The sequence below is a fragment of the Cnephaeus nilssonii genome (genome assembly GCF_951640355.1).
Source record: "Cnephaeus nilssonii genome assembly, chromosome: 21".
Lineage (NCBI taxonomy): Eukaryota > Metazoa > Chordata > Mammalia > Chiroptera > Vespertilionidae > Cnephaeus > Cnephaeus nilssonii.
The window spans coordinates 12,899,974-12,918,706 of NC_137092.1; the positions used below are offsets into that span (position 1 = coordinate 12,899,974).

Consider the following 18,733-nt stretch of genomic DNA (forward strand, 5'->3'; position numbering starts at 1 on the left):
TCGCGGTCGTCAAGGCGACGGGCGCGCGGACGAGGCCCCGCCCCCAGGCCCGCCCGGCCCCGCCCCCAGGCCCGCCCCTCGCCAGCCGCGGGGAGGAGGCTGAGCGCAGCAATTTGGAGCGGCTCTGGAGCTGGGGCTGAGCCCGGGAGGGTCTCTAAAAGGACTTCCTTCCCCGGATGTGGGGACTCATTCCCCGACTTGGTTGTATAGGCAAAGAGCCCTTCTTCTCGACACCCCCCCAAATTCAAATAGTTTATTTCCCATTTCTGGAGCAGAACTGGACAGGCAGTCTCCCGGAATCCGGTTCCTGGCCCTCTCTCGAGCAGAAGCTGGATGAAGCCTGGTAGAAGGGAAAGGGAATCCAGGCTTTTTCCCTTTCCGCCCGCCGGGAAGCCGGACCCTCCCCTCTGCCCTGTACACCCCCGACATGGAACTATTGGATTCTCAACACGAGAGCACCCCCAGGATGGAGTGGGCGAGGTCTGCACAGGAAGAAACAGCCTCAGGCCAAAGATGCTGGGAAGGACCTGGGGGGACATCCTGCCCCAAGTTTCCCCTCCTGGACTCACCTTCTGGTGTAGGTTAGCCTGATCCTCATACATTCTGAATTATTTCTTCCTTTCCAATCGAGGAGAAGCGGGGAAAGGCAGTCGGCCTTCCAGACGCGTTCTTCTAGCATCTAATGAAGAAGGAAAGTGACACACACAGCCGGAGAGCGGCGAACAGCAGCCTGGAAAGGGCAGGGCCTGGCTCTCCGTGGGCACTTTCCCAGCCCCAGGCAGCCTGCCCAGCAGCGGTCTCCTGCGAGCCAGAGGAGAGAGCCCCAAAGGGGCATCTGTGAGCAGCTGCCCAATGAGCAAGGACAGAGCCCGAGAAACAGGCCCTGCATTAGGCCTTGGCCTTGGGGTCTCTCGGTGGTCTGCCTCTATCCTCTTGGTAAAGACTGAGTGAGGAAAAGAGTGAAAATGTTGCCCTGGCTGATATGGCTCCGTTGGTTGAGCGTCACCCCATGCACCAAGAGGCTGCCGGTTTGATTCCAGGTCAGGGCGCAGGCCTGGGTTTGGGGGCTCGATCCTCAGTGGGGTGCCTGCAGGAGGCAGCCTTTCATCCACGTTTCTCTCTCTCTCTCTCTCCTTCTCCCTTTCCCTCTCCCTTCCTCTCTAAAATCAATAAAAACGTATTTTAAAAGAAGACGTGAAAATGTTGGCAGTTCCCAAGCCAAGAGAACCTGAAAGAAGCAGACCAGGTGGTGGCTACAGGCCTCTTCCCAAGAACCCAGGTTAGCAGTCCTTTGGGCTGTTTGCGTTCTTAGGGAGAGAGAGTTAATAGCGTGAGAGGCAGATAAGCTGCCATCTGTCAGAAGTGATTTTTTTCAGGCAGGAGCGGAGATTAATCAGAGGTGATGGTTCCTGTTGGCCAAGACCTGCCTCTCCACCCTCTGCCGCCCGGAGTCGTTAATGGGGGAGCCTCTAGAGCTGCACCATTCAGTGTGGTCACCACAAGCCACCTGTGCCCACTGAGCGCGTGCAATGTTGCTCTAAGTGTCAGATGTGCTGCAAGTGTAAAACACACACTAGATTTGAAGACTTAATAAAAAAAAAAAATGTAATGTGCCCTAACCGGTTTGGCTCAGTGGATAGAGCGTCGGCCTGCGGACTGAAGGGTCCCAGGTTCGATTCCAGTCAAGGGCATGTACCTTGGTTGCAGGCACATCCCCATTGGGGGGTGTGCAGGAGGCAGCTGATCGATGTTTCTCTCTCTTCGATGTTTCTAACTCTCTATCCCTCTCCCTTCCTCTCTGTAAAAAATCAATAAAATATATTTTTTAAAAAATGTAATGTATCTCATTAATAATCTTTATATTGATTACATGTTGAATAATATTTTGGATATACATCAATTAAATATATTATTAAAAGTAATTTCTGGGGGACTTTCAACAATAAATCTTTTTCTAAATAAAATAAAAAATTTAATTTCCTCTCGAAGTCCCTCTGTCCTTTCCTCCCCCCAGGCTTGTTTCTTTCTATTTTTTTTTTTAATGTGGCTCCTAGAAATTTTTAAATTATATAGATTTGCTGGTCTAGACTGGCAAATCTACCCACACACACCTGCATATGCATGCACTATTCTCTTCACCCCTCACCCCCAAAACCAAAGTAATTCACCTCCTCCTCTGCTGGTCTATGATGTTCTTGTGCTTTGAGAATCAATCAAGCCTTTCTTGACTGAGCACTTCTCATGCCCCAAATCCCAAATACCCACGTGTGTAAGTGAGAGCGCCCACTTTTATTTTCTTAACAGCATCTCAGTCCTCACTGCTGCACACTGTGTTGGCCTCCTGTCTGCCTCTCCCTTTGAGGTAGGAACCACTCGAGGGAAGGAAGGTTATAGTGTCAATGTTTTGTACTTTCTGCTGCAGATGTCCTCACTTAGTTTTTAATTAGTGAGGCCAGCAAGCATTTGGGGGCCAGCCACTCCGCCCACACATAGCACCACTACCTTTTGCCCTTTCTGGAAAACGGCCCAATTATTCAGCACTTCTCACTTCCTAAGTCTAAACCCAGGAGTGAGTGCTCCCTTTATAAAGTAAATAATCTTCTTTGTGAACCAATGTCACCCCAATAAATTCAATTAAAAATCATCTTTTTATGTAGGGCAATTTAGCATGGAGTGCAGTGGAACAAGAAAGAGGAGGCGGGGGGCTTGGGGACAGTGGGCAGAGAAAGCACGGGGGGGGGGGGGGGGGGCGGGGCCAGGCTTTGAAGCCTCATTTCCTCCTGGAAATGGGCCTCTGAGTCACTGGGGCTTCCCCCAGCCTTCACCTCCCAGTGCTTCCCTCCCAAACAGAGATGTGCCCACAGTCACCCAGCAAAGAGGGCCTGTGAGACGCCCCACCTCTTCTCCCCTAAACCCTGCCTCTCCCCTAAGACCAAAGCCTTCCATCTGGGGACCACAAACTAAGAGAGGGATTATGCTGCGGGCAGCTGACTCTCCAATTGCTGACTGGGAAGAGGAGTGAGAGGAGTTCATTATAACTCATTTTTGCGAATGCTTAATATTTCAATTAATATGATTAGCCCCAAGCCTAAATGAGCAGCAGGGCGGCAGATCTGCTGACAAGACACGGGGTAATGAGATCAGCGGGGCAGCGGGGTCTTCCTGCAGGCCGTCCTCAGAGGGCGCGATCTGGTTATCGTCTCCATAAACACCAAGATCAGATTAGGAGGCGGAAAGACGCACTGGGGGTGAGGGCGGTGAGTGGAAAGCTACTTCCCACATGTGTCTGCACTCTCGGTTCCCTGGCACTGGCATCACGTGCTCTGACCACACAGCACTGGGTCCTCTACCATCTCCCCCACACACCCACCTTTAGGGGACCCTCCTAGGAGGACCTCGGTGTCATATGATGAAGTGTAATCATGTCTACACACACACACACACACACACACACACACACACACACACTCGGACATACGCACCTGCCGAATATGGCTTCAGGCCACAGACACCCACATTAAGGAAGGAAGGACGGTAGTCACAGTGAATCAAGCAGTAGGAAGAAGGGCCTCTCGGCCTAACCGGTTTGGCTCAGTGGATAGAGAGTCGGCCTGGGGACTGAGGGGTCCCAGGTTCGATTCCGGTCAAGGGCATGTACCTTTGTTTCTCTCTCATTGATGTTTGTAACTCTCTTTCCCTCTCCCTTCCTCCCTGTAAAAAATCAATAAAATATATTAGAAAGAAAGAAAGAAAGAAAGAAAGAAAGAAAGAAAGAAAGAAAGAAAGAAAGAAAGAAAGACCTCTCTCACTCAGGGCTCAAATGAAGACACAGGACGAAGAAAGGCCAGGCTTGACGGCTCTCCCATTCCCACTAGGAGCTTTTTAGGTTTCAATCCTCACTGGAGGATCCGTGGTTATTCATTTGAGAGAGAGAGGGGAGCGGGGAGAGAGAAACATCCATCCATTGCCTTTGACCAGGAATCAAACCTGCGACCTTCTGGGGTCCAGAAAGATGCTCCAACCAAATGAGCCCCCTGGCCCGGGCCCCACCCGGAGTGAAAGGCGTGGACTCGGGAGCCGGGCAGCCTGCTCCGCTCTCAGCTAGATCTCTTTCTCGCTGCTTGAGCTTAGGCAAGTCATTCGCTCTCTGGGCCTTGGTGTCCCGTCTTTATTTAGAGATAATCACGGAGCCTCCGTCGCAGGGTGGTGCTGAGGCTTACACAGGTTAGTCAATACCTAGCACTTGGAACCATGCCTGGGACACAGTCGGTCCCATCTGAGTGCTGTTACTGTTACTTCCCTTCCAGAGGAGACGCCTGCTCGCTGCGACAGCTGAGCAGGGGGCTGCTGGGATTCCGTGGGGGCATTTTTCAGGCACACCAGCACCCCTGTGAACACGTTGCCCCACTCCGGGTGAAGAAGGGAATGACAGGAGGCAGGGTGTTCTACAAAAGCGTTCGAGCCCCTGTCGGTGAGCCCGGCAGACAAGAGCTGCTCGGTCCAGGAGGCTGGGTGTCAGCAGATGCTCCCTGGGTTGAGGGGGAGCTGTGAGTGGGTCCAGTGCAGGGGTGGGGGGGCGGCGGGTGGCGAGCTCCCTTGAGATCATGAAGCAAATGGGTCATCCATACTATAGTTGTTTAGGGGAGTAAGGGCCCCCAAATGTGCTTCCCCCACCTCTCTTCGCTCCCTGATTCAATTCCAGTCCCACTCAAGGAACCTGAGGGGGGTGGGGGGTGGGGGGGAGACAGGGAGAAGAGGGAGGGGTGATGGGCTTCTGCCCTATCGGGGAGCTTGACTGTGTGGTTCTGAATGAATGGAGAGCTACTCTTGCCGGAGGTTCTTGGCATCAGTGTCCATCTGAGGAGTATCTGTGAAGCTCCTTCTGTGTGTGAGCAAGACCCTGCGCTGGACCCTGTGAACAGCAAGATGCCGAATTAACGGGCCCGGTCCTCAAGGAGCTGACACGTGAGCGCTGGTGCCTCCCTGCACCCCCCCCCCCGCCCACGCACTCACACACTCAGCCCCCCACGGGGAGGGAAGGGGGCGTCGGCAAATGCCAGCGAGACGTAGTTTTCCCGGTTCCTCTCCTGGAAGATACACCTCCTCCCTCTGCACTCATCCCACCCGCTCTCCCCTCCTCCGCCCCTGTCCGTCTTCCCTCTCGGGGTCCCTCTGCCCTCTCCCCCAGGCTGGGACCTGCTTCCCTCCCCGTTACCCCTCCCCGCACCGCACCCCAACCCGCCCAGCGGTTCCGATGCCGTTCCCCCCCCCCCCCCATTTCTTTCCTGACTCCCCGCTCCCGGTCTCCCCGGAGGCCGGCTCCCCTCCTCCCCGGGCGCCCCGCTCCTGGGTCTGCTCCTCCAGCACCGGGGACAGCTCCAGCCCCCCGGAACAATGGGCCCCGCCTTAGGGCTCCTCTATAAATTCCCCGTCTGAGCGCCGTGCCCAGCTCGTGGCCGGGGAGCGGTGGGGGAAGGGCGGTTGTCCGCGGGACCAGCTGCTCGGCTGGGGCGGCGGGGAGCCCGGGAGGAGGGGGGGGAGGAGGGCGTGGCTCCCGTCTGGGTTGTGCGTCCCTCTCCAGGGCAGGGAATTTGTACTCCACCCCTGAGACTGACATCACCGCGATCGGGGAGAGGGGGCGGGAGTGGGAGGGGGTGTGGAGGGGGGAGGTTTTTGTTGAGGAGAACGCGGCTGGAGAGCGCAGCTCCGGGACCCAGGTGACCGGGGAGGCAGGCACCCCAGCCACGGGAGCAGCCGGCGCAGCCCAGGCCCGGGCCGGGGTGGGGTGGGAGGGGGGCTGAGGGGAGGACCTGAACGGGGGGTGGCCGGGCAGAAGGGACCCCCGAGCCCTGCCGCCATCAGAGATCAAGCGTCGGGCATCGGGGATCTTCGGACCCAGCAGAAGGATCAGCCACAGGGGAGGTGTCCTCTCAGGGAAGCCAACAAGAGCCCCACCTGCCCCACATCAGGAGTCCCCCTGTCCCCCCCCCCCCATCCCGCCCCAGGCCGTGCTGGCGACCACATCAGCCCCCTAACCCCCCAGCCTCCATCCCCTTGCCCTCCTCGGACCCTTTCCCCACCTCCAGCTCTCCTCTCAGCCCCCAGTTCCCAGGGCCCCTGAGACCACCCGACCCTCCAGGTCTTGGCCATCCTGACCCCCATCCTGGGATTTTTGCCAAATCTCTGGGAGGAGCCCATTTGTTTGGGCTGTGCCCCCTGGTGGCATGACAGTGCCTGCCTAGACCCTTGACCCCTGGCCCTCAACTCCCCGGCCTCCTTTGTGTGCGGAGCTGCCCGCCGCTCAGCACCGGGGTTAGGGGCCCAGGGAAAGCCAGCACCCACCACTTGCCCCCTGGCCCCTACTGCTCGCCTTCCTGCCGGGCAGCTCCCCCTGGCCCCCAGGCCGCTCCCTGCTCCCCTCGGCCCCTCCTCCCGGGCCGCCCCGATGAAGGAGCCGGATGCCATCAAGCTGTTTGTGGGGCAGATCCCGAGGCATCTGGAGGAAAAGGACCTGAAGCCCATCTTCGAACAGTTTGGTCGGATCTTCGAGCTGACTGTCATCAAGGACAAGTACACGGGGCTGCACAAGGGTGAGGGGCCGGGCCGGGCTGGGAGGCTGGGAGGCTGGGAGGCTGGGAGGAGGGTGGACGGAGGCTGAGGGGTGGAGTGGCTGGAAAGGGCCCATCTGGAACGAAGAGAGTTTCTGGGCTGGGGCGTGTGACGAAAGAGTTAAAAGAGGACTCAGCTAGGGTGGCCAGGGGGCCGGATGGAGGACTAGGGAGGACCTCCTTAGAGAAGGAGTTGTCAAGGGGGCTGCAGAGATGTGGATCCCGGGGACGAGGAGGTGATGTCGTGGATGAACGCAAGGAGCGATGGAGGGATAGAGCTGGTCTGGGAGATAAGCGGCTGTGTGTGTGTGTGTACGTGCGTGTGTGTACTGAGAGTTGAAGCAGCCACAGCTACTCCTGGGATGGAGGTCAGGACATAGGGTCAGCTGCTCAACCTGCAGAGAGTAGACATGGACTAGGCAGGGCAGTCCCGGGCCTGCGGAGCGGGACCTGGGAAGCCGGGTATGAAGGGCAGAGGTTGGTGGAGATCTGGGAAGTGTGTGGGACTCAAAAGTTAAGAGCTGGAGGCCGAGAGGATGCGCCTCAGGCCTGTGCACGTGCCGTGTGGCTGAGTAGGGCCGGGCCAGGGTCAGCCCTTGGAGAGCTCCCGCCACTGGGGTCCTCAGGGCCACACGGCCTCCCCCTCCACAGGGGCTCCCGCTGATGCTCTTCCTTTCCCTTCTCCTCCAGTCCACGCTCCCTTCCCATCTGCCTCCCAGAGAGATGGAGGGAGATGAGGAAATAGGGAAAATGGGAGAGGAGAGGGGTGATGATGACCAAGATGGAGGGAGGTAGAGGCGATGGAGAAAGAGGAAAGGAGATCAGCTAAGGAAGAGAGGAAACCACACCACACGCACTTGTCTGGCAATCACATGCCACTTCTCCTCCCCCCACAGAAAGCCCCTCCTCCCAGCAGCCCCCCACCCCCACCCTGTGCTCTCCTGCTCCCATCACCTCCACCACTTAAGCCTCCTGGCCTCTGGGTCTCAGTTCCAGGCTCATCAGAATGCCTCCCAACCCCAGCAGGCAGAACGTGGCAAGAAGGGACCAGCTTCCCAGACCTCATTCTCCTGGGGGGGGGGGGCCCTTTTAGGGAGGGGAGACCCGGGACTCACCCCCACCGGGTCTCTCTGCCCCTGCCCCTCCTCAGGATGTGCCTTCCTGACATACTGTGCCCGCGATTCAGCCCTGAAGGCCCAGAGCGCCCTGCACGAACAGAAGACGCTGCCAGGGGTGAGTCCCGGCCTTCCCAGGGCCAGGGGGCTGAGTGGAGCCTCAGCAGGGGCAGGGGGCCTTCCCAAGACACCGAGTGCATTTCCTGCCACCTCTCGCCATCAGGAAGTCCTCTCTCCTTGAGCGTCTCTCTGTCTTGCTGTAGATGCGTTTCTTCTCTTCCGGACCGAAGCGGTTAGCAGAGTAAATGTGGCCCAGAGGCAGCCCTAACCCTACCTCCCAGCCTGTCCATAGATGACACTTAGCGGGAGGACTCGCTGGTGGGGAGGTTTGGGGAGAAGACTTGGGACACCACGTGTGGGCAGAGTGAGTGGAGGCACCCAGGCTCTGGGGAGGAAGTCTGGCTGTGAGCTGGGGCGGGGTACCGACTGCTGAGATGGGCACCTGGGCCCTGCTGGCCTGGCATCATTGTACTGGCTTCTGAACTCGCACAGGCTCACCTCAGGTCTTCCAAGGAGAGGAGAGCGAAGGAACAGGGCCACCGGGCACCAGGGTGGAGCCGGGCCTGGGCGGGTCCAGGCTGGGAGAAAGCCCAGGGGGCGAGCGCACGTGGGCAGCCACCACAGTGGAGGATCAGGCCCTGCCCCACCAAGGTGGCCTCGCTCCTGCCAGAGCAGGACTCTCTGTCCCTTCCTCTCAGCCAGCCGTGCAGATTGTCCCCGGCCTGGGCGGGCAGGGGCAGGAGTGAAGCATCTCAGACCGCCCCCCCCGCCCCCCGCCCTCCACACACACACACACACACACACTACAGGGAAGGCCGTTGAGCGTTAACTTTTGCTCTCTAGCTGCTTCTGTTGTCACTAGCGCCGTGAACCCCACAAATACTTCCTGAAAGCTCCCTCCCTCCATCCTCTGAGCAAACAGTTGCTAAGCACCGTCTGGGCGCTGGAGATACGCCTGTCCCTGCCTCTGCTCCCCCTCAGGTAGGAATGGAGTGCGGCTGATTCTCCATCTCCTCCTGGGAAGGAAATAGACAAAACGGATGGGGAAAGAGGGTGGGGGCTCCTGGGAAAGTTAGAACGGCTTCAGCCACTTCCAACTCCCACCCTCCAGGGTCTGTGACCCGCCCTCTGTGGCCCTCAGCCCTGAGGATGGCTAGGACAGCCAATCAACGGCCAGCTCCCTGCTGTCACCCCCCCCCCCCCGTCTGATCTCTGTGGGGGGCGAGGCGGCCCAGAACAGCCACTGCTCACAGAGTTCAGGTCTGTGCATGTGTGTGGGCAGGCTTGGAATCCCAGGAGCACGTGTGCGCACATGCACGCGTGTGTGGCAGCCAACAGGCCAGGCGTGTGGGATGGGCCCACGCATCCCTGGGAAGCCTGGTGCCTGTCGCGCGACATGGCAGCGTTCCCTCCTCTCCCTTTCCTCTCTGGAGGCCGCTGACAAAGCAACAGTTTTCACCCCACGCTGTTTGTCTCTTTTTCCGGTGTCTCCCCGTCTCTCAGAGCCCCCGCGGAAACAGAGGGGCAAGGGAGAGGGGGAGAGGAAGGGAGACTGGAGCTGGGAGCTGGGGTGTGAGCCCAGGCCCCCGGGGCCAGTTGGGCGCTGTCCCCTCCAGCTGCCTCCTGGGTGAGGAGCGGCGCTGCGTCCCCCTCCAGAGGAAATGGGCCTGGGGCGGGGGGGGGGGAGGTGAGGGAGACGCGCACCCCAGTTAATGATTGTCTAGCCGGCCCCCAGCTCCCAGGAGACACCGACTTCTCCACGTTGGCCCCTGCCCAGAGGGCGCGATGCAGAGGGACCTGGCAGAGCCTCTAGCAGGAAATGAGGGGCTCTATCCTCCAGCGGGGCCCCTGCTGAGGCTCGGGGGAGCAGACCAGGGCGGACTAGGGAGCAGATGTCCTGACCCTTCGAGTCGCCAGGTCTTTTCTCTGCCCCGGCCATCCTGGCAGCATTGACAGTGTGTGTGTGTGTGCAGTGTGTGTGCAGTGTGCGTGTGTGCAGTGTGCGTGTGTGCGTGCAGTGTGTGCAGTGTGTGTGCAGTGTGCGCAGTGTGTGCAGTGTGTGTGTGCAGTGTGCGTGTGTGCGTGCAGTGTGTGTGTGCAGGTGCAGTGTGTGTGCAGTGTGTGTGTGCAGTGTGCGTGTGTGCAGTGTGCGTGCGCAGTGTGTGTGTGTGTGCAGTGTGTGTGTGCGCAGTGTGTGTAGTGTGTGTGCAATGTGTGTGTGCAGTGTGCGTGTGTGCAGTGTGCATGCAGTGTGCGTGTGTGCAGTGTGCGTGCAGTGTGTGTAGTGTGCGTGTGTGCAGTGTGTGTGCAGTGTGTGTGTGCGGTGTGTGTGTGTGCAGTGTGTGAGCAGTGTGTGTGCAGTGTGTGTGTGTGTGTGTGTGTGTGTGCGCGCCAGCTCTTGCACAATTGTGCTGGGATGTTCTCCTGTGTCCCATCCGCATGCCCCCCTAGGGCAGGTTCTCTTCTGAGGGGCTCAAGGCCTTCTCCTTTCTCCCCCCTCTGTCACTCCAGAACCAGGGCGCTGCCACCGTATTAGGTGATGCTTCGGGCTGCCCAGAGAAAGGCTGGGGGCTGGGCCTCTGACTGCCGAGCCCCACTTCCTTTCTCTCCCCTAAGGGCACCCAGGAGTGGCTCTGCCACAGGTGCCTGGATTACTCCTGGGAGCGGGGTGTGGCCTCCTGGAGGTGGGTGTGAGGGGTTCCCCCTGGCCTGCCTTCCCGCCCCCCTACTTGGGCCAAAATCCCACTCTGGGGACATGGCCCGGTCGGCTTCTGTCGGGCAGTGGGCCCAGGTGCCATGGAAGGACCTGCGTGTGGTCTGGGACGCCGGGCACAGGTCTGCAGCCGGGAGTGGCGGGCGCTGGGCCTGCGCCCTCGGGAGAGAGAGGGGCTCTTCTTGGAAGTGGGGTCTTACTAGTGACCACGCTGGGGAGGGGTCCTCAGTCCTCTTGGTTGGAGTCCAAATAGCCCCCATCTTCTTTGGGAGGCGCCTGGGAGGCCTCCTCACCTGGCGGTGGTAGCCAGGGAGAGGCAGCAGGGCTGGGTTGCTAGGTAAACAGAGCCCAGCTGGACTCAGGGGAGGGGGCAGGTGTGCCTGAGCTGAGCTAACAAAGACTCCCTTTCCCACAGGAAGTGCCAGGCCGAGAGGAGGCGGCCGCGGCGGGGCACTGGGGGCCACCGGGGAGGTTGCTGGCAGGGCGAGTGGGAGGTTCTGGCCGTGGGGTCTGGGCCGCGGGCTGCACACTCGTGTGCGCCTTTGTGCGGATGCTCATGAGCCGGGGACGGGTACTGATGTGCTATTTTTGTGCCTGTGCGGGGAGGGGCATCCGCTCTCTCTGGCCCCAGGTTCCCCATCTCCAACTAGAACAGCAAGTCCCCAGGGGCCTGTTGGGAAGGGGTCAGTGGCAACCACGAGAATTCCCGGACACGGGCACCCTGGTTCTGGTTCGTGTGTGTGTGTGTGTGTGTGTGTGTGTGTGTGGTCTGCCTACTGAGGGGCCTGTGAGGGACTTCCTGATGGCTTGGCTGACAGTACAGGACAAGGAGGGTGCAAGACCAGGGGCCTGAGCATCTGCCCCCAGCCCTTGCTCTACACACACTCCCTCTCTCCTGAGGAGATGGGACCGCAGACGGGATAATCCCAGATTGGTGGAGGATAAAGCTGGAGGAGATTGGCCTGAGGATTTGTGTGACCCCCCTCCCCAACCAGCTGCTCTCAGATCCAGGGGTGGGAGTGGGGGTGGGGCGGGGCAGGACTACCAGTTGAGGTGGGGCTTAGATTTGATCCAGGGCCCAGCCAGACTGACTGGGACCCCCGGGAAGAAGATGGGGATGGGGGGGGGGGGCAGGGGGGAACCATGGTTTCTGCCTTCTCTGTGTGGAGTGAGGATTAAGCTCTCCCGGCTGGAACACTGAAGCTGAGGGGAGCCTGGCCAAGACCGCCCGATCCAGCTGTTCCACAGATGAGTCAGCTTCGGCCCAGAGGAGGGAAATGACTGGTCCCAGGTCACCCAGCTATTGGGTGCTGAGCCAGCCCCCCAAGCCCAGTGCCCCCCCTGAGGGTCCCCCCCCCGCCCTCAGAATGTAGACGAATGGCGTTTTTGTTAACTTATTTTTGGTCACTGGAACTAGGCCTGCCCTGCCATCGGATGAGTGGGGTGACCAGGTGTGTCCCCGTCGGTCAAAGTCCTTATTAGCAAAACATGTTCAGTCAGGGAAGACCGAGCCTTGCCCCTCCCTCGCTGGTGCCCAAGATGCTCCCCACCCCGGCGAAGGAAACCAACCTGCAGGAGTCACTCCCGAGGCCAAGAACCCGGGAGTGGAACTGGGACGTCTGCGTTTCCGCCGAACAAAAGGGAGACGCTGCGGGAGAGCGCGGGGGGCGGGGGGGGGGTGGGGGGGCTCCGGGCACAGGGAAATAGGGAGACTCTCCAAAGGGCCCGGACAGCACCTCCTCCAGAGCGGCCGGACTGTGAGACCAAGGGTTTGATCAGGGGGAGGGAAGGAGGGGGGACAGCATGCCCGCCCCCCGCAGGGCCAGCTCAGCATGCCTCCCTCCAGGAACCTTCTGGGCCCCCTCCCCCACCGCTCAGCCCCCACCCAGTCCTTCACCCTCAGCATACCCTGTTCCCACCCCCCTCCCCACTCCTTCTACGGTGTGCGAGCAGCAGAAGTGATGACGTCACCATGGTCGCCAGGGCGACGGGGACGGATAAATCAGGCTGAGTGGGCGGTTGCCATGGCGCACATTCTCCCGTTGCCACGGAGACTGGGCATCTGCTCCCTTTGTGCTGCCCGAATGCCTTCCCCCTGGGGTCAAGAGGTGTAGGGGGGGGGGCAGAAAGAGAGGCAGACACTCCTCTAGGGGTCAGAAGGAAGTTGGGGCGTCTGTGGGGTCTCCCTCAGTGCAGCGTCTTCTCTGGGGCTTCTGAGGGGGGCCTGCGTTGCTCCTGTGCAGAAGTGCACCCGCTCTTGTGGGCCAGCCCATTGGCTGGGCTCCGTCTCAGGACCAGTCCTGTGAGCAGCCCCCTTCACCCCCGAGGAGAGCAGCCCCCTTCACCCCCGAGGAGAGCAGCCCCCTTCACCCCTGAGGAGAGCAGCCCCCTTAACCCCCGAGGAGAGCAGCCCCCTTCACCCCTGAGGAGAGCAGCCCCCTTCACCCCCGAGGAGAGCAGCCCCCTCCACCCCCGAGGAGAGCAGCCCCCTTCACCCCTGAGGAGAGCAGCCCCCTCCACCCCCGAGGAGAGCAGCCCCCTTCACCCCTGAGGAGAGCAGCCCCCTCCACCCCCGAGGAGAGCAGCCCCTGTCCCTGGCCAGGGCGTCTGGGGCCTCACCTGAGCCTGGTGCCGTGCCCATGAGCATCCTTCTCGACACCCGCTCCTTCCTCGGCCTCCGATCCCCTCTGGTCCTAATCCTGCATGAGAGTAGGCCCCATCCCTTCCTTCCCACCCGCACGTCAGAGGGCTGGGCAGCCTCGGGGCCTGGGTGCCCGCCCTCTTGCCTCTCTGCAGGTCCCGGCCTGGGGAGGGCCCTTGGGTGTCCGAGGAGGTCCCCAGCACGTGCCTTCTCTTCTCTCCTTCAGATGAACAGACCAATCCAGGTGAAGCCAGCCGACAGCGAGAGCCGAGGAGGTAGGTTCTGTACCTTTGGACTCAGTCCCTTCCCCTCAACCCGCCAGGCCGGGGCTGGGAGTAGCTGTGGGCAGCCTTTCTGGAGGAGGAAAGCCAGGACTGTGAAGGGTTCCCAGTCAAGGCTGGCATGGGAGTCGGTGTGGCCCGAGGGGAGGGGATTCAGCCCATCATAGAGATGGCAAAACTGAGGCCCCGAGAGGAATGCAAGTCCTTCCGAAACGGGATAGGCCCTCTGTGTAACTGTGCCCACCCCACAACCATCACCCCTTTCACACCCAAAGCCACTGGTGCCCGGGGTGAGTGTCTGGAGCTGCAGGGAAAGGGTGGGGCAGTGGGAAGGCAGCCGGAGGCCCTGAACAGGCCCCTCCCCCTGCCCCCTGCCCCCAGAAGACCGGAAGCTCTTTGTGGGGATGCTCGGGAAGCAGCAGACAGATGAGGACGTCCGGAAGATGTTCGAGCCTTTTGGGACCATAGACGAGTGCACTGTGCTGCGGGGGCCAGATGGCACCAGCAAAGGTAGCCCCCCCACCCCCTCCTCATGCCCGGGCCCCCCGGCCCGCCTGCCCCTGGCCCTGGCCCGCTGGTTTCTTGGGCAATGGGGACAGCGGGGGCCTCAAAAGTGGGCGCTCACCCTTTCCTCCTCGCCCCGGAATCCCTAGGCTGCGCCTTCGTGAAGTTCCAGACCCACGCCGAGGCCCAGGCAGCTATCAACACCCTGCACAGCAGCCGGACCCTGCCGGTGAGCCCCCCGCCCGCCCCTCACCCCACCCTCAGGCCTCTCCAGCCCGCCTGGCCCGCGGCCAGCCCTGCCTCAGAGGGGCCAGTCCATTCCCGACGGGGCCTTTGAATGAGCTGGGAAAGAATTTTCTGGCAGAAGAATCGAACTTGTTAGGGACACCTTCACGTTTCAAATAGCATCTCCCTACCTTCTGTCTCTCGGCCCTGTCCCTCATCTTCAGTCCAAATGCCCTCACCCTCCTCTCCTCCCGCCACCATCCCTCAGCCTCTTCTCATCTCCCATCTCCCACCTCTTCCCCACCTTCCCATCCCCCTCCCCCCCATCACTGGCTGGGCCTCAGGACACTTACTTAGAGGCCCCACATGCCCCGGCCCATGAGCAGTGGGTCAGGGACTCACTCATGGGGTGCAGAGCCAACACCTAGGCCACAACCAGCTGCCTCCCCAGGAGGCGCGCCCGCTCTCCCCTGAGGCCTCCAGCAGGGGGTCAGCAGGCACTTAGCCAGGGACCTGTGCAGCGCTGGGTAGAGAAGTGCATTCGATTCCGGCTCTACAACAATCCTCGCAAACGTTCCAGTTTGGCTTCTATTTGGTGCAAACTGGTATTCAAATTTGAGGCTGCATCCCCTAAGCCTGAGGACTGGGGTGTGGGGCTGGGAGTTGAGGTAAGGGGGTGGGGCAGCAGCAAGGCCTGACCAGCCTGAGATTAACCTGACCCCGCCCCCCCCCCCCCCCCCCCCCCACACACACACACACTGGGAGGATTTGCGGCTCCAAATCCTCGTGGAGAAGCCAGCGATGCCCCTGCATTCCCGGGGCCCTTTCTTCCCGCACGTGCCTTCGCCTTCTCAGCGTTTTCTGGCCTCTTGCACTTCCCGGCATAGGTGGGGCGGGGGGGGGGGGGGGGGGGGCGCGCAGGTGGGGAATAAACCTGCCCATTGGACAGAGGCGCTCTGATGGCTGCTTTCCCAGAGGCCACGCCAGGTGTGGGCCTGAGCCAGGTCCCGGGGGCTCTGGGGGAGAGACCGCCTGTCCCCCTGACGGCCTGCGGGCCCGTGCCCAGGGCGCCTCGTCCAGCCTGGTGGTGAAGTTCGCGGACACGGAGAAGGAGCGAGGTCTCCGCCGGATGCAGCAGGTGGCCACCCAGCTGGGCATGTTCAGCCCCATCGCCCTCCAGTTTGGAGCCTACAGCGCCTACACCCAGGCCGTGAGCACAGCCCCCGCTCCTCCTGGGTCCTGCCCCCGCCCTCCCAGTGCCCAGGCCGGGTCGGGGGTCGGGGATGGGTCGGGCAGGGCGCGGGCCCACGCTCCTCTCCTCCCGCCCCAGCTGATGCAGCAGCAGGCGGCCCTGGTGGCGGCTCACAGTGCCTACCTCAGCCCCATGGCCACCATGGCTGCCGTGCAGATGCAACACATGGCCGCCATCAACGCCAACGGCCTCATCGCCACCCCCATCACCCCGTCCTCAGGTAAGGGCCGGGCGGGGCAGGGCGCGGGGGGCCCAGGGGCGGCTCGCTCAGAGCACCCTGCGCCCTCCTCTGCCCGCGGACTTGCTGACCGGCCGCCTGCATCTGTGTGTCGGCTCCTCTGCTCTGTCTCTGTCCCTTTCTCCTCCCAGGAACCAGCACCCCTCCTGCCATCGCTGCCACGCCCGTCTCGGCGATCCCTGCCGCCCTGGGCGTCAACGGCTACAGCCCGGTGCCCACCCAGCCCGCCGGGCAGCCTGCTCCTGATGCTCTGTATCCCAACGGGGTTCACCCCTACCCAGGTGGGGGTCCCTGCTGCCCACCCCTCGCCCAGCCACCCGCCAGCCACCACTCCCCGCCGGCAGCTGTGCCATACCTCCCGGCTCCAGGCCTGGGGTTAGAAGGCCACCTGCTGCTCTGTCACCCTGGGCAGGGGCGTTCCTTCCAGTCCTCAGCCAGGGCAGCTGAGGCGCCGAGAGGCAAAGGGACTTGTCCGGGGTTGCTCAGCCAGTCAGACTCAAGTCTTGCCAATGTCAGGGGAGCCCGTGCATGCCCACCCTCTCCTTTCGTACCCGAGCCCAGGTGAGGCTCGGGTCCCCACCTGCCGGCCTCTGCTCTGCCCCCCCAGCCCAGAGCCCCGCGGCCCCCGTGGACCCCCTGCAGCAGGCCTACGCGGGGATGCAGCACTACACAGGTGAGCCCAGGCCTGGCCCAGGGGGAGGGGTGGAAGGCGAGAGAGGCCCAGAGCTGGGTCTGGGGCAGCTCCTCTGACACCTCTGAGCCCTGCCAACTCCATGGCCTGGGCCGGGGGCGGGGAGACAGGGCTGGCGGGAGCCCCAGGAGCTCTCTGTCTCCCACCCCAGCAGCCTACCCAGCAGCCTACAGCCTGGTTGCGCCTGCGTTCCCGCAGCCTCCTGCCCTGGTCGCCCAGCAGCCCCCGCCTCCGCCCCAGCAGCAGCAGCAGCAGCAGCAACAACAGCAGCAGCAGCAGCAGCAACAGCAGCAGCAACAACAGCGGGAAGGTGCGGCCTGGGCGGCCCAGCTGACAGCCTTGGGGATAGGGGTGCCCTTGTCGAGGGCTTGGACTCCCTCATGCCAGGGCCAAGCCCAGCTCTGGCCCCGTGGGTGGGGAGAGGTGGCTGGCACCCTGGCCCGTGTTGGTCCTCCCAGGACCCGCTCTCCCAGGCCTTGGCTCCCGAGTCTGTCCCCCAGGAACCAAGCTCTTCCTGTCTGTTGCCACCCAGGCCCTGACGGCTGCAACATCTTCATCTACCACTTGCCCCAGGAGTTCACGGACTCAGAGATCCTCCAGATGTTCGTCCCCTTTGGCCACGTCATCTCAGCCAAAGTCTTTGTTGACCGGGCCACCAATCAGAGCAAGTGTTTTGGTAAGAATATGATGACCTAGAACAGTGGTCGGCAAACCGCGGCTCGCGAGCCACATGCGGCTCTTTGGCCCCTTGAGTGTGGCTTTTCCACAAAACACCACGTGCGGGCGCGCACATCCAGTGCGATTGAAACTTGGTGGCCCATGCGCAGAAGTCGGTTTTCGGCCTGGGCGAGTCTATTTTGAAGAAGTGGCGTTAGAACACTCAAGGGGCCAAAGAGCCGCATGTGGCTCGCGAGCCGCAGTTTGCCGACCACTGACCTAGAAGATACATTATGGCACATTTTTGCCAAATTCCAAACGAGGACAAGGCCTGAGACACTTGAAGCACTGATGGTTGCAGTGGGCCCAGTGTTGGGAATCCAGATGGTCCGAGAGTCAGAAAACCCCACCATTTTTGCTCACCGGACATCCCCCCCCCCCGCCCAGCTGCTGCCCAGGCCTGTCTCTTCTCCAGAAAACCAGGGCCCCTTTTCCCTTGAGACCCGGTAAACCCGCGCTCCAGGAGGTCTGGGGGCTCTGCAAGGGGGATGTCTGGTTCCGGAAGGAAGGCGTCAGGAGTCGGCTAGTTGCCTCCAGGCCTCTGCCTGCAAGGCTCAGGGGAGAAAGCCAACGTTCTTATCCTCCTGCTTCAGAAGTCATTTAGGGTCCGGAGGCGGTGTTTCAGCGGGGGGTTCACAACCACCCAGGCCGAGGAAGGGGCTCCCCCTCAGCGAACGCTGGGAAGAAGGTCCCAGTGTGAGTGGCTGGGCTGCTGCACTCTCTCAGCGTCCATCGAGGCCCCTGCCTGCCTGCCTGCCTGCCGCGTGCTGGCCCTTTTCTAGGCCTTTAAGGGACCAGCAGGCAGCAGGGTGGTGCTGGGCCGGCCTTATGCCCCTCTCACCGCAGGCTTTGTGAGTTTCGACAATCCGGCCAGCGCCCAGGCTGCCATCCAGGCCATGAACGGTTTCCAGATTGGCATGAAGCGCCTCAAAGTCCAGCTGAAGCGGCCTAAGGATGCCAACCGGCCCTACTGAGGGCCCCAGGTGGGTCCTGTTCCCGTCCCGTGACTTCTCCACAGCTGGTGGCTGTGGTCTGTGTTCTGGGCACACCCTGCAGCCAGGCCCTCCCTCAGACTGCTCCCCCCGCTTCCCCACGGCCTCAGGGATGCCCTGCCTCTGGCTGGTTTTCAGTCATCCAAGTCTCACCCAACACACACACACACACACATACACACGAGAGAGAGCAAAGGCTATATATCTGTGTGCACTCCCCAGGTCTTCCCTAATATCTGGTCTCGTTCGTCTGCTGTGTCCATGTGTCTGTGTGTGTCTCTCGCTGGTTTTCCTTTGGGTTGGAGTGGAATTGTGGGAGTCGGGTTTGAGGAGGGCCGTAGACTCACCGGCTGCTGGAATGTCAGGTCCCGGTGCCCTGGGCTCCCGGTGGTTTTTATGTGGCAGTGGACCCAGGGGACAGTGGAGAGTGCACAGAGCAGGCTGGGGGGAGTCCCCGCCTCGGGCCTCCCGGGAGCAGCTCTGGTTCAGGTGGCGGAGGCTGCGATGCTGGACTCTGTGAATTTCACTGAAGGGGCCCCTCCCCCCCATTGCCCTCCCCGCCAACCTCACAGCCTAGAGCTGTGAGCTTTGGTTCCTTTTATGTTGTTTAACCTCCTTTGGACCAAACCCCCGAAAAAATACAACCCAAGAACAATACCCACATTTTCTGTTTCTCCCCCTTTCCCCCCAATCCTG

At 61.3% G+C, this 18,733-nt stretch overlaps 1 protein-coding gene across 4 annotated transcripts; it reads left to right on the plus strand.

The window, feature by feature from the left end:
- Positions 1 to 6,439: 6,439 nt before the first annotated feature.
- CELF3 (CUGBP Elav-like family member 3) lies at positions 6,440 to 18,040 on the plus strand (the record flags this gene model as incomplete). 4 transcript variants are annotated; one of them, XM_079761844.1, is made up of 12 exons in its annotated part: positions 6,440 to 6,590; positions 7,759 to 7,841; positions 13,364 to 13,412; positions 13,800 to 13,928; positions 14,072 to 14,151; positions 15,214 to 15,357; positions 15,478 to 15,619; positions 15,769 to 15,918; positions 16,245 to 16,310; positions 16,480 to 16,638; positions 16,861 to 17,004; positions 17,892 to 18,040. In XM_079761844.1, 12 exons carry the CDS (start codon positions 6,446 to 6,448, stop codon positions 18,017 to 18,019), a joined length of 1,419 nt encoding a protein of 472 aa, XP_079617970.1. In that variant the 3' UTR covers positions 18,020 to 18,040. The 4 variants fall into 4 exon arrangements, with proteins under 4 accessions (XP_079617970.1, XP_079617967.1, XP_079617968.1 ...); XM_079761841.1 differs by having other exon boundaries at positions 6,446 to 6,590; positions 16,483 to 16,638; XM_079761842.1 differs by having other exon boundaries at positions 6,446 to 6,590; positions 13,803 to 13,928.
- Between the last annotated feature and the right edge of the window lie 693 nt (positions 18,041 to 18,733).